The sequence below is a fragment of the Strongylocentrotus purpuratus genome, unplaced genomic scaffold, assembly GCF_000002235.5.
Source record: "Strongylocentrotus purpuratus isolate Spur 01 unplaced genomic scaffold, Spur_5.0 spur5_scaffold_3, whole genome shotgun sequence".
NCBI lineage: Eukaryota > Metazoa > Echinodermata > Echinoidea > Camarodonta > Strongylocentrotidae > Strongylocentrotus > Strongylocentrotus purpuratus.
The window spans coordinates 25,455,381-25,469,945 of NW_022145609.1; the positions used below are offsets into that span (position 1 = coordinate 25,455,381).

Sequence of the window (14,565 nt, forward strand, 5' to 3'; positions counted from 1 at the left end):
TTCTTCTTTTCTTCTCCTTCCTTTTCTTCCCCCCTCCCCTCCTTCTACATATTTCCTTTCTTCTTTTTCCTCGCCTTCCTTTTTTTTTTTAAGGTCACGAACGTGATGCAAGCAGCGCGAGCATAGGTCCTAAGTTGACCTAGATATCTACGTAAGCTTCGCGTACCACGTGCGTCCAAAATCTAGATCCAGCATGCATAGTGTTATTAGCATAGGCTATGCCTACAGGCTACACAATGTAGCACTATTAGTATTAATTATGACTTAGCTGTTGCAAAGAAAGTATCTCTTAATCCTTGGAATTAAAATATGGAAACAGGGACTGATGTGTCATTGGCATAATGTAAGGTGAGACCAAATTGTTCATATCATTAGTCTGATGAATGCTCAATTGAACCATTTTATTAAGTTTAGGCTAGAGCCTAGGCTAGGCATGACGGTGTGGTACGGTAGATCTATGCTAGCGTTTGCCGTCCCCCTTGCCGTCCGGCTAGCGACTGCTAACTTCATGGACCCTGGGCCTAGCTCCTCGAAGATGTTTGGCAGAAAAATATCTAAAGCCTACGGTGGTCATCCACTCTTAGATCTAAATCAGGGGGTTTAGACTAGACTTTAGGCTGCCTTACTCATATTGCTGTGAGAGTTGGTGAACACCAAAACAAATTAGTGAGCGTCTTTCCTAACAAACACTCGACTCTCCCATACACTCTACGTGTATTTGTGTATAATTTTTGTGCGGTGCGATTCATATTTTAACACGTAAATTGTATAGGCAAATTGATCTGCAGTTGAATCGCTCTTCTCGACCAATTTGACTTTTCAACGTGACGTCATCGGGTCTTGTCGCGTGCGAGTCTTAAAAACGCACGACTTCAGCACGCGCATCATTTCAAGGCGAATATAGTACCGGGCAGATTTCGGGCAGATTTCGGGCTGATTTCGGGCTGATTTCGGGCAGATTTCGGGCGCGACTCGAACATCGGGCGCGACCCGAACATCGTTTCTTCAGCTACGCGCTTCGGGCATCGGGTCAGCCCGCTGCCAAAACCTTTAGGCAGTAGTGTATATACACATGGCAAAGCAGACGGCAAGACCAGAAACCATCACAAATTGCAAAGTTTTATTGTTGTGATTCACAGGATTACTAGAACAAAGTTTTAGACTACGTTTAAAAGCAGGTATATTTTAAATACAAAAGCATCACCAACTTGAACAATGCAGACACTGGACGAACTTGATGGATGACCAGCAAGTACTTCCGGTGTTTGCATTGTCTGATTCAGTAAGGCATGCCCGCCTTAGACATATCTTCACAAACCTGCATCCATTGGTTCCTCCATGTCTCCGTCGTGTGCACTCTCAACCGCCATAGAGGCTACATCAGCATCCCCCTGACCTTTGTTACTGTGAGTTCTGGACACCTTGTCCTTTTTATGCACCAGCTCCGGTTTACTTTGCACATCACTGTTTGAATCGTTCCTTAGTCTCAAAACACTCTTCCTCGGCGGTCCAGCAGTGCTATCATTTTTATTATCTACATGTTGCTGATGGCTTGCTGGAGCCATTCCTGGAGTCCTGTTTGGCTCACTGAGTCTTTGTTCAGTTCTCGATTCCTTTGAATGCTGTTGACGGATCACATCCTGTTGCTGGTGTTGCGCGTTGACTGGTACATCTGGTTGCAATCTTTGGTCAGGCACTTCAGTTTTGATATCAGAATGTGGTAGAGGTTGTTCCATGCTAGTAGGTTTTGATGGCTCAACGCTAGGAGGCTTGGATTGTTCCCCGCTGGTGGAAGGTTCACTCTCGCTGGCTTTTGGCGATGTCACAGGTTTTCGGGCAATCTTCAGAGTGATCTTGGGTAACCCTGAATGCGTGGGGGATTGAATGATGTTGTAACTGACTTCATCTTTGTCCTTTTTGTCCTTTTCTCTCTTTTCTTTATCTTTCTTATCCTTCCTTTTCTTCCGCTTGGACGACCAGCGAGTTCTTCCGGCATCTGCATTATCTGATTCGGGCATGCCTGCCGAAGACTCTCCTTGGGTATCAACAGGAGTTTCTGGCTGGTTGTTGGAATTCTGACGAATGGAGAAAAAGCAACACAAGAAAAATGTGTTTAATTGAGTTTCTGTTTCTTTCTTGCCTGAAAATGTGTATATCTAGATTTTCTACTAATTTGTTTACGAGATTAAAGAAGTAAAAGTACTGCAAAACTGTTGTTAACAAAAACATTAACCTGAAATATGTTACGAAAAAGGGACAATTTGATGGAGAGCGCTGAACACAATATCCCAGGGATCTTAAACTTATGAAGTCCAAAGAAAAAACTATTATTTAACAAATTCTTAGTCTAAACTATTCTTCATTAAAATGATTGATTTTTGTGACTATTCTACACGAAGCAAGACTTACAAACATCTATTTGAATATAGCTTAAGCATTATTCTACGATTCAAAGAAGAAACCCATTATCCTCACCGTGTGATTCGTCTCTGAGGAGCAAGACTGGGATCTGCTGCTGGGGCGCTGCCTCACGTCGGTGACTTCATTATTGTGGACAGAGTTTGTTCCTTGCCTCTCATCTTCTCGCGTGGCTGTGGCTGGAGCTACAAAGAGCAAGTAGAATGAAAAGGTATTTTAATGCTCAAAAAGAGAATGATAGGCCCCTGAAACTGGAAAAGCCCCTGTGAGCCTCCAAAATCCCCCCCCCCCCCCCATCCCTTTCAAAATTGTCAGAATCACTTGATCAGCTCTCTGTCTAAGCTTACAAACTGGCTCAGGCGACCCCGGTTCGAAACTGAGTCACATCTTTTGGATGGTGACGTTAAAGGTCGGTCCCCAGACGTAAATAATCATATCTGATTGATACACGTCTGTAAAAAAAAACAATTACACATACAAGCAGAAAGAGAGAGTAAGAGTTGCTATGTTGTTAGGTACACCAGGCCTGATAGTGAGGGGTAAAAAAAAAATAGGTTTTTATAAATCTGAGCAAAGCGAGGTGCCGCGAGCGCTGGCGCGAGGCTATCAAGCAGAGGTCCAGGGGATGCAGCCCCTTACAGGGGTTCAAGAGGGCAGCGCCCTATTATACAAATTGTGAAATTAAGACCACTTTACAACAAAGTATCAACATACAGTGCATGGGCAAATATTTACATAATATTATGTAATAGGCTTTACCATTTCTTTCACCTTTTTGATTATATGATCCTGCAAAGAAAAAGCAAATGTACAAGAGATTATTTAAAACAATGATTACATTTTATTGATGTACTAATCAGTGACCTACCTGTCACTTGCTTGACTACTTGGTACTTAGTGCTTTGCTTTTTTTTGTGGTTGCTGCTTCTTGGTGGCTTTTTTGTGCTTCCTCCTCATCGCTTCCCTATGTGCATTTCTTGCTTTTTGTGCAGCCAACAAATTAAGTTCCTTCGCTTTTCTCTTTGCAACTACTTTACTTTTCTTTAAGTTCAGCTTTGCTCTTTTAGCTTCCTTTTCTGTCTTCAAGTCTTCAAGTTCAGTAGCATATCTCTTATATGCCGTTTTCATGTTTTTTACGAGGGCAGGTGATACAGGGTCATGAAGTAAGTCTTTTCTTTTGAACTGTTGCACAGCTGATTTTTGTGAAGCTTGCAGTGTGTACTTGACAGTTTGTATGGAGGCAAATGTCTTGATACCGATGCTGGCAGTCTGAGAGGTTATTACATTACCCATTATGCTAAAGGAACTCTCAACAGATGGTCCGTGAAAACAGCTTACTACTGCTTTCACTACTACCCAAATAGTTGGATATCGACAAGCTCTTTCAACCCACCATTCATCTATTTTAGTTTCAGGAGTAGGATTTGGGAGCTTCGCCATGTTGTAGTGCTGAACCTCTAACATGTACTTCTCTAGCTCATCTTCCTTTAGGACATTGGTCAGGAGACTGGGAAGTGCTTTCATGTACCTCTGTGCTTGTGTATGACCCCGAACTAAGGGGTCCAAAGCAGACACATGCATAAGAAATTTGTTTGCCAGGGGTAATTTGTCTTGCAAGCACTTTGCTGTGGCAGTGTAGGCATTTAGGGCCCTTGTAAGGAAGTCCTGTCTCACTTCCCTCTTCTTCTCTTTTGCTAGAATAGCTTCAGCTTTTGGCCCTATAAATATGTCATCAAGCATTAGCAACGATGATTTTTCTGTGACGTCCATTGTTTTCAATTTCTTGTCGCTTTGCTGTAACACTTCTGGCTTGATGTAACATGCCAGGAATGTTTTGGTCAGGTCTACTATTTTGTCATGCAGTTTATGTATCTGGGTCTCTTTCTTCTGGAAACAAAGCACAAAGTTCTTCAAAAGTGGTAACACGCTGGCATAGAAGTGGAGTAACAGCTTTGTATAAGTACGGGTAACAAACAATTTTGTCGTTATACGGTCCTTTCTGTTCTCCCCATCTTTGGTCATGTTCTTTACTCGCAACTTGCTCTGAATGTCCCTCACAGCATCTCGTGTCTTGCTTCCTAATCCTTTCCTTATGTAGATCTCCACACATAGATGTAAAAAGTGTGTACGATCACTGGCTGGCAAGAACGAATAATAAAATAGAGTAAATACGTCAAACAGTCTCAGTGTATCAACACCTACACCATAAACACTCAACCATCTTGTTGGGACATACCGTTCCGGCACTGTGAATTTTATACCCAGGATGATGCATAATTCCTCCAAATAGTCACGCAAGTCTGGGGACCACTTGAAATCAGTGTATATGGAACTAAACATACATTCAAGGTAATTGTCAAACTCCTTAGAGAACCGTTTGGCTGCATTATGCACATGGTGACACGTGTCGCCATCAACATCCACAAGGTGAGGTGCCTGCTTTCCACGTAAGCGAGTTTCTAGGCCGCTTTTGCAGCCACGCATGACATTGCATGAGTCCATCAAGATGGATACACAATTAGTCCATGGAATATTGTTCCTTTTCAATAAGTTGTCCATTTTGTTCCGCAGATTTTCACTATTCACTACTGTTAGGCTCATCGAAGCTAAATGTCTGATTACTACCTTCCCTGCCTTGTCGGAAAAATAACTTACGAGTACAGATAACACTTTTTTGTTATTATCGGAGGTTGCCTCATCTATGTTCATAGAAAACTTATTTTTCTGCAAGTCAGCTATAAGCTCATCTTCCATAGTCTTAGCTAAACCAAAGCGCATCTTATAAGATGCTGTGTTCCTATCCATAGAAAGTTCATTCAGTACTTTTTGATCACTTGACAAGGCCTTTGATAAGTCAATAAGATCAGGTGCCATAGTGAAGGGCAGTGACTTCTCAGCCATGAACGCTAATAACATGGCTTCCTGGTTAGCCTTTCTATCCACCAGTGGTACCTTGGCTTGTATTGGAGCTGCACTAGGCTGTGCTTTGGGCTTGAAAAACGGGTGCATGCCATACGTTGAAGTGTCGGTGGACGTAGAAGGGGCAGCTTCAGCTGAAAAAAAAAATCACGAGCATGGTTTGCTATTGCTAACATTTTGAATGTTGCTCTTAGTCATAAAGCCCCTCTAAAGTGTTGGGAGCCCCAACAATTTGATGGCAATATTTCAATTAAATTGTATCATAAGGCCAAATAAGAAATAAAAAACATGTTTAGCGTCCTGCCTTTTTTGAAAAAAAAGGAAGGATGCCCTTTTTTTTTCTTCTTCAAAATGGCCGCTCGTTACATTTTCCTTGACAATCAGGCTACTTTTTTAAGATGGCCGCCAGCATTTTTATTAATTGTTATACAAAAGTCAGAAATAGACCGTATTAGCAGTGTTTTTCATGTTGTTTTTCTTTTTAAAAAATATTAAAAAAATAATAATAATAATAATTTAAAATAAAAAAGAGGCGGCCCCCAAAAAGGAAGCGGGCGGGGACGCTAAACATGAAAATTCTTTTTACATGGCCTAATGTGAATGAGGATGCCATTTAAGACACATTTCTACAAGAATTTTCAAAACAAATGTTTTTAAAGTAAAATATAGATGAAAGAAATAAAAAAAGGTTTTCTGCATCTAGGCCTAGGAAAAATCTTTCAACAATATTTGTCTTCAAACACTTTTTTTTTTGGGGGGGGGGGGGGGGGGGTCTTTGGATGAGTATGTATTAATTGACATCCTCTTTCACATTATGATACAATTTAAGTGAAATGTTGGCGAATTTGGGGCCCCCAACACTTTAGAGGGGCTCCAAACACCTTAGAGGGGCTTTAATAAGTTGGCACTTGGTCACAAGTGTGACCCGGATACTCTGGCGCCGGCAGCCTACGGTACCGGTACTAGCTAACCGTGAGTGACTCGCGTGTGTAGAGTGCCCAACTATTTTACCAAACACAAATCTAACATACCACAAAATTCACTAAATCTTCCACAATTGTTCAAATAATGTTCAAGATGTTAATGTTATTATCTATCTAACCTGTTTTGTGTCATTTTTCTTATCTCTTTTGGAGTATTTTCCCTACAAAAGAAGACATGATAATATACGGTACTCGATCTTTCTCACAGGTTTGGTCACCCGGTTTCACTGCAAACCGCTGCACAATACAAGTACATACCGCGTTATGTACGGGCAGGCGCGTGTGTGAAGTTAGGGTACTCTCTACGCGCGAGTCACGGGTAGCTAGCCGCGTAGGCTGCCGGCGGCAAAGTACAAAATACGTAATGGCGGCAAAGTACAAAATACGTAATTTCAAAAATGTTGCGGTGACTAATTTGACATACATATATGGATGCTTTTTATGCCAAAAATGATTACTGTGTATAAAAACATAAATAAGGTTACCTGAAATTCTGTAGTTGGTTTTTCTCAGCTCTGCGTTTTCTCTGTGCTTTTTCTTCTGCATGTGCTGCCGGAGTACTCTCCATCCACCTTTCCCGTACTGTATTTCACAATCGCACCACATGCAGTAAACTTTTCCGGGTTCCGCGATTTTACGTATGCATTCACTAACTAGCGTCCCATCGACAGACTTTTCAACCCATTTCCAACTCCATTTTTCACGGCATGACGCGTCAACCTCTTTCACCTTCGACTCTTCATTTCTGTCTAGAAATTTTCTGTGCGTGGTCATCGTTATTCATATTTACTTTTCAGTCTAGGCATGGCCAAAAACTTGCAAGAATTTCGGCTCAGGACGTTCACCGCATGTTTATCTGATCATAAAGCTGCAACAATTGCATGGATATTATGCACATGTACAGCCTAAAGACAAAAGCTTATTATATCTCGCGCGCGCGCCATCTAGCCACATAATTGGAAGATACGTATTTTCCCATTCTGTCGAGCTAGCGCGCGATTCCTAAATTGGGCGGTTTTGCGACGCACAGTTTGCAGATCATCATAAACAAGTCATGAGAAGACGGCACCTCACTAATTTTAAACCGGATTTACGTTGATCTCAGAGACTATTTATTTTTGGAGGAAAAAAATAGCAGAACAAACAAATTTGGGGAAGAAAAAAAATCGGGTAAAAAAAAAAGATCGGGTAAAAAAAAAAGATCGGGTAAAAAAAAAAAAGATCGGATAAAAAAAAAAAAAAGATCGGGTAAAAAAAAAAAAAAAAAATCGGGAAAAAAAAAAAAAATCGGGTGAAAAAAAAAAATCGGGAAAAAATCGGGAAAAATCAAAAAAATCGGGAAACCGATTTAAATCGGGTTTTTATCAGGCCTGGTACACTCCTTTTGATGAACCATCGAATTCATCCTCAATAACTTTTTGTTTTTCTTGGTAATTTTGATATACTGAAATAATTTGTTTTAAATAGATATCCAATTAACCCAACTTATTCATCTCTAAATCATCCAGAAAAACAAACAAACAATAACAATAATAACATTCTACATTAGAATAAAGAAGCAGCATTTGCTGATCGTAAACGGTACCTCTTGAAGGTGACCTCTGCGATCTTGTCTGGGAGTTGGGGGTTGGTGGGGTGGCTGGAAACATAGGACTACTGGCTGGAGCTGGAGAGAACTGGTTGGCAGCATAGCCATTGAGAGGTGCTTGGGCAGAGCCTGTGAAGAACAATCAAATGTGATACATGCTGTTCAAATGCATGTACTGTCGGAATGAATGAATGGGTAAAGCTCTGCAGAAGAATTAGTGGTGTCTGTTACAAATTAAATTGTTGATTTTATGAAGGGATGAAGATTAAAACCACCGTTTCTTGGAGTTTACTCAATGCTTTCTCGATGCTCTTTAGAGATTGTTGTGATGAAGTACAAAGTGTACACTCCTAAAGCATACATTATAAAGGACTGAATGCACCAATTGCCAATTGTCGCTCCCTCAATTCACAATGTGCTACCTTTACATCCTGCCTTTGTACCCTAATGGCAACTTCTATCATCTTAAAAAAAAAAGATAATAATGTACAATGTCATATTTGCTCAGTACACTGGAAATTCAAACCACAAGCTGCTTCTGTAAGTATTTGTTTACGTTGCCTGACTTGCAACCCACATACATAGTTAAGTTAGAGCCCTTCACAAACGACAGTCTTGGTATGGTAAATGACATTTCATTTTAATAGATTGGATGGGGGTACTCTACCTTGTGCAGACACGGAGCCAGGTTGTTGGAATTGGTGCTGGTTTCCATGAGGAGTACTCGCACCAGGGGATGAAGAGTTACTGGGTCCACCTCGCGGAGAATACGAACTGTGCTGTCCTGATCCACTCCCTAAGAACAATGTACACGTGTCAGAAAAATTTAGCCAAAATCACTACAGTACACTTAGAATTTAGCGCCATATAAATGTTACTATTATTATTGTCAATACTATGATCATTAACACTATCATTATCATAAACAGTATAATTTTCATTATCATTACATTATTAGGAGATCTAAATTCCCTTTTGCAAAGGTCAACCCTGTTAATCCTGGGATTGAAATAAGGAATTGAAATATTTTATACAATAGGATTCAACTATTAACCTAGCATTTTCAAATTGATTCATAATTGTGAATTGAGACATTTTATGATGCAAAAATAACTTTGCATGTACATCATGTACTCATGGGCATCACATCCCAAAGATTGTATCTGGAAAGGTGGTGGGGGAGGCATGAAGGATTAAAAATTTACGTCAGCTCTAAAAGAAAATCTCAAAATCATGGTTTAATTTGTTAAATCACCATAATCTACACCACCAGGTCACGGTGCAGTAGAAAGGGGACAGTCACTACTGAGTAGTATTTCTTTGCTTCATACTCACCACTTATTTGTTCCACCCTTGATTTAAATACGTTGGGGTTGCGGGCAAGAATTGCTTGAAGAAGTGCAGGCACTTCACCCTCTACTTCATTGCTGGTTGTCTTGTCTTTCAGCTCTCTGTAGGAATTCCATTAAAAATGCCAATTAGAATCATAATAATCTCAGTAACGATGAAATACACTTGAATCATATTCCACTTCAACAGAGATTTCTAAATAAAGTTCAATGCGAAATGATATTCAGAGAGGTTCTAGTATGTCAAGCATCTAGCTAGTCATTGATCATAACCTATAAAATCAGAGTAAAATTTAATAAGAGAGCTTGCAAAAAATAGATCTACATTGCAAGTTATTATCTAAAACATTTTCCATGCGAAAAAAAATAATTGGTACAGAAAACTACAGAAAATATGTCACAAGTTATTGTTAAAGAATCACAAATATCAAAGCAAAGACATGATTCAATACATTTCCATTCGATAGACTATATGGAAAGTAAAAAATGAGTTGCCATCTACTTGTGATTGCACACCAATATGGCATCTGAACATGTGGAAAACATAAATAAATTCTTTGTTCCAATACATTTAAAAGCACGTAGCAGACACCAACAGCTGTCTTTGCAATTAAAAAATAAAGATTTACTATCTACTATAATAAGGTAATAAATCACCACTAGGTATAGAGTTCCACTTCAAATGGAAAGCGATGACCTGAACCAACTCGTATGCAATTACCCCCCCCCCCCCCCCTCCAGACAACCACCCCGATGTTAATACTAGTCCCAACTATAGGAGTGGGTCGGGTGGTTCCTTGGTTGGTAGTCCAGGAAGTGGCATTTCAATAGGCCTGTCTTCATCAGCTCAAGTTTGCCAAATAACCCGCTAATTTAACTATGCTGATCGCAAATTAAACACTTATTTTGCGTCTTCATCAGCCTGGAGTTGCAATTAGCGGGATATTTTGTCGAAAAAATATCCCAAGAAATCTCGGTCTTGTTTCCAAAAAATCCTGCTATTTGGGAAATAGCGGGCTAATTTGCGCCCATCAGAGTTAGTTTGTGATGAGCGTATCGGTCAGCTGAAGACACATTTTTTATCTTTGGAATAATAATAATAGTCTGAAAACAGTGGGTTATTTGGCAAACTCTACCTGATGAAGACAGGCCAATTGATCTTGAAAAGTATCTTACATGTGATCTGTATCTGTCTGGCTGAGGACATGAAGGAGTTGAGGGATTAGGTTTTCATCCTGCCTCCCTAGCAGTCGCTGAGCTTCTTCTGCTATTTGGGGTGTGTAGAGAAGGCCTTTGCTGTTGATTGCACTAGGAAGGGGTGAGGGCAGGGGCAACTCTGTCAACACTGTATGTGAAAGGAAAAAAAAATGAAATGAAATGCACAATATCATATCACATGAACTACTGCGACTAACAATCCAAAAAAATAAAATAAAGGTTGGTTGAAAAATCTGTTCCTAGTACAAATCTCCATTTGAAATATTTGATGCACTAATAAACATTTTGACATGGTTAAAAAAGTTTTTTCCACAAGAATGAATAGAACTTTGCTAGTAACCCTAAGTCATAGGTTCAATTATTACTAGAGGAGTAATGCATCAAGAAAATTTCATAGCATTGTCTTTAACTATTTTCTGCTTCTTTTAAAACCAACTTAATATCAGGGTAGACTTAAATCACTGTCAGTCAGTTTAATATTAAACTTCCCATGTCCATTTCTCATCTAAGAAAACAAAGGAAATATATTGCACACTTTATACATTAGACTAATTTTTGGATGAAAATCGATGAGGACTTACAGTCTGTAAGACTTGTTATTCCTGCAAGAGTTGTGATGGGAACACTTGGCACTTCTCCATTCATTCTGATGATAGAGGTTTACTACTGCAAAAGAGAATGGCATGAGAGAAAATCAAAATGAATGTGGATATTTTTTTATGTATTTGAAATCAAATGAACAACAACTTGCTGAACATACAATAAACAATTACGGCTCATCTGAGTGGGTACTCCAGGGCACGGTTCTCAGTCTGCTCCTTTTTAAATCCTTCATCAAATCCTCATTGCCCAATCATTGACCTCAACGACATCCAAACCCTACAAGATCTCTAACTGCTTCATAGTACATGGGTTTAAAATGTACAGACATTGTATTAACTTGGAGATAGTCCCCTTGTACCCATACCAGATCTCCAATATTTAGGGCTGATTATTCTCGTCCAACTAGTCTTGGCAAGGGTGCATTGTACAGCAACAACATCATATCCTGAGCCAATCAGATGCTAGGATTTGTCAGCAGAAATTCATGCAAACAAGTCTTCTTCTATCTTGTTCGACCACACCTAGAATACTGCAGCTCAGTCTCGAACCAACTCACAAACAAATACATTTCCAAAATTGAGGCTATCCAAAGGCGACCTGCAAGACTCATCCTACAGAGATATCACTATACAATGTACATGAGGGGACTCTGCCATAATTTAACAACTTAAATGGGAGAGAACGGAGAGGAGAAGAAATACTGTGAGCATCTGCATCATGAACAAAATCCCAACACAATATGGTGACCATCGATGCACAGCACTACACAGCACCCATGATTGCCAGCAACATACGACAGTATCACCCAGAGAAGTTGCTGGTGATTCCCTCCTGCACCTGACTCTATCAGAAGCCATATTTTCTTTGCACAGTAACTGCTTGGAATGCACTTCCTAAAAACACCCATCACTTCATCGGAGACCTTCAATAGATGCGTTTCCAAGTGCTGAGCATCTACACTGAGGAACTGCATTTTTACTTGCATTTTTTGTTAACGTACCAACAAGCATGCACTGCAAATGAGCAACAAGTTCGAATCTTTCAGTAGAGGTGCATGTTATTGCACGACCAATATGGGAGACAGTCTCCCATTTGGGACACATATATCTTTTATTAACATTTGCTGCTGAGGGAACACCTTAACTCAACAAAAACAGGATCAGTGAAAAAAATACACAGGGGCTTACTAGGGCAAATTTGCCCCTGCAATGCCCAAAAGAACCGCCATAAATTTGCAGAGTTCAATGCAAAACAAATTTTAGAGTATATTATGCAGGCAAGCTTGATAAGTAGCCCCCATAATAATTTTTTTCCCCCCTGAACATGATACGCAGATTCTTCATGAAATCATCTCTTATGGTCTAGGCCTATTATGGTCCCTAGTTATGACCATCTACTTTAAAATGCAATTATTTACCAGTATTTTTTTTTTCTTCACATCTTTTTTTAACGATCCACACACAAAACCAATGGGCACCTGACCTCATAGAGACAAAAAATTGGTAGGGAAAGGTTGTTTCTTTTGTAAGCTAAATCTTCCATGAATAATAAGTACTGATGGGAGACAGTCTCTCAAATGGGTGAGATTTTCCCTACTGTCCTTACTTTAGCACTACATCCTCACTTATATTAATTATTATGCTATGGATCCTGGCATCTTGCTGAGTATTACTGTAGAAGTAGATTTAATAGTGAAATTTTTTAAGTTGACTCAGGCTCAAACTCTCACCCACTTGTCAACTTGTCTTGGTCATGGCATGCACTCACTCCCGACGTACTATTAGAAGCTGTGAACAGCATTAATGATTAGAATTTGACTACAATCTACAACTCAAAGTGAAACCACTCCTTACTTTAGTTTAAAGATTATCATTTTCAACTTTCACACGCATGCACTTAGAAAATTGAATTTGAATTTTATTTCCACAAAATATGAAATAACAGTGTACAAAATACAAAAATTGAACAGTCAGTCAAAGAGATAAGCTATTGTCTTAAATTTATGTTTGACTAATTGTTCAATCTTTGGAACAAAAGAGGTTAGGGTAGCGCGCCCGGTATTTGGACACTAAGTTAAGGGGAAATCGCTCATATTTTGAATTCGTACCTCCTTTATTTGGCAATCTAGATCTAGATCTACCCATCAAAAGAAAAGAACATTAGTCCTCTAACATGATTTTAAAGTCACTTAAAATATATGATGATACTAAGCAAAGTATTTCAGAGTAGACCTCTAACTGTTAGGCCTAGAGAAAGAGCAGTTTTTTGCCCAGTATTCGGTCGCGCCACCTAGATTTCGGTCACACGATTTTAGCGTGGTAAGGTACCTCCGTTGACAAGGAGCGAAGCGTATTTGAGCACTATTTTCACACAATTGTGCGACAAAGCACTGAATGTCAGTGCGTTGATCCAATAGTACTGGACGAGCGCTACTGCATGGCAAGGGTAATGTATAAATACCTCTTGCACGGCGGAAAGTGCGTCATTTGCAAATTCACGGCGATGGAGTGAACACAGAAGAGCTCCTCTTCACACACATACCAATGGGTTCCTGAACCGCGCGCTGGCGAGGCGAAGAACGGATTCCGCGTAAGAAAATAACACCAGTTCACCGTCAAGTTTTATGGGTTGTCCATCTTCTCAAGGATTTATCGCTCATAATGTGAAAGTCTCTGTCCAAAGACAAAGTCAATGTACTAAAATTAAAAAGGCATCAAGAAAATCATCGTGGAATGCGTCCTTTCGCATCACCAACGCGTGGATTCGGAAATATAAAACGTCTGCAAAAATGTGGACGCGTCTGTCTGCGTTTACTAAGACGATCCTCATTTTCGGACTAGCGCCCCTACTGATTATTGACAACAATAACTGATTCATGAAAATTTGCAATGAAAAAAATTGTTCTTTTCACCGTTTGATTCATGAAAACGGGCCGTCCGGACAACCAACTTCAACGGGCACACAGCATGTGGGTTTCCACTTTGTCTAGATCTAGGTTATTGAAAATAAAATGGTTGCCCTTGTCCTCCCATAATAAATTACCAGTCAAAAGAGTTGGGTCTAATCTCAGTCACAGACAGACAGAGGCACGGTCCCCTCCTCGCCGTGTCTGCGGTGTACGTCGGGCTACGCACCCATTGAATCCCGTACGCTATGCATTAGCGTGTACGGCGGCCAATATGAACAATAATTTGGTGAGCGGCACCCAAGCGAAACACCCAATAATAACACACTTCTCACAAATAAATATACCAACCATATTTCGATTTGAACTTACATGAATCTTAAGGAACCATGAGGTTTCATGGAAGAGTGAAAAATGCCAGTGAATATGTCATAAATCTACCGGTTTTCCGAAATTTTTATCATGGCTAGACGCGCCAAAACAACAAAACCGCATCACTAACTTGTAACATAAATGACATTGGGGACCAAATAGTAGTGCGCGTTTAACTCTTTGAATAAACAGCACTAAATTTTGCCTTTA

At 39.9% G+C, this 14,565-nt stretch overlaps 2 protein-coding genes across 3 annotated transcripts in view; both read right to left on the reverse strand.

Moving 5' to 3' along the window:
• LOC589254 (nipped-B-like protein A) overlaps nt 1–14,503 on the reverse strand; it is a 56,221-nt gene extending 41,718 nt beyond the window's left edge. Inside the window, exons 1-8 of one of the 2 annotated variants that reach the window (XM_030996239.1) lie at nt 14,356–14,503; nt 11,057–11,141; nt 10,434–10,602; nt 9,244–9,359; nt 8,576–8,704; nt 7,906–8,037; nt 2,476–2,603; nt 1,319–2,075 (exon numbers count right to left, since the gene is read on the reverse strand). In XM_030996239.1, coding sequence (XP_030852099.1) covers nt 1,319–2,075; nt 2,476–2,603; nt 7,906–8,037; nt 8,576–8,704; nt 9,244–9,359; nt 10,434–10,602; nt 11,057–11,120 — 1,495 coding nt within the window. In that variant the 5' untranslated portion in view covers nt 11,121–11,141; nt 14,356–14,503. Of the gene's footprint in view, nt 1–1,318; nt 2,076–2,475; nt 2,604–7,905; nt 8,038–8,575; nt 8,705–9,243; nt 9,360–10,433; nt 10,603–11,056; nt 11,142–14,120; nt 14,287–14,355 lie in introns of those variants that run through there. The other variant, XM_030996240.1, reaches the window with a different exon arrangement.
• Nucleotides 3,237–7,508, reverse strand: LOC105444695. Its single transcript, XM_011679275.2, has 2 exons — nt 6,806–7,508; nt 3,237–5,471 (listed from the first exon to the last, which is right to left on the reverse strand). The coding sequence occupies exons 1-2, from the start codon at nt 7,092–7,094 to the stop codon at nt 3,313–3,315; spliced, it is 2,448 nt and encodes an 815-aa protein (XP_011677577.2). The 5' UTR covers nt 7,095–7,508; the 3' UTR covers nt 3,237–3,312.
• Nucleotides 14,504–14,565: the final 62 nt, after the last annotated feature.

Coding starts and splice junctions, on each gene's coding strand:
- LOC105444695 (XM_011679275.2), bottom strand. CDS start 7,094: ATGACCACGCACAGAAAATTTCTAGACAGAAATGAAGAGTCGAAGGTG. Junction 5,472..6,805: donor AACCAACTACAGAATTTCAG/GTAACCTTATTT, acceptor TTTTTTTTTCAG/CTGAAGCTGCCCCTTCTACG.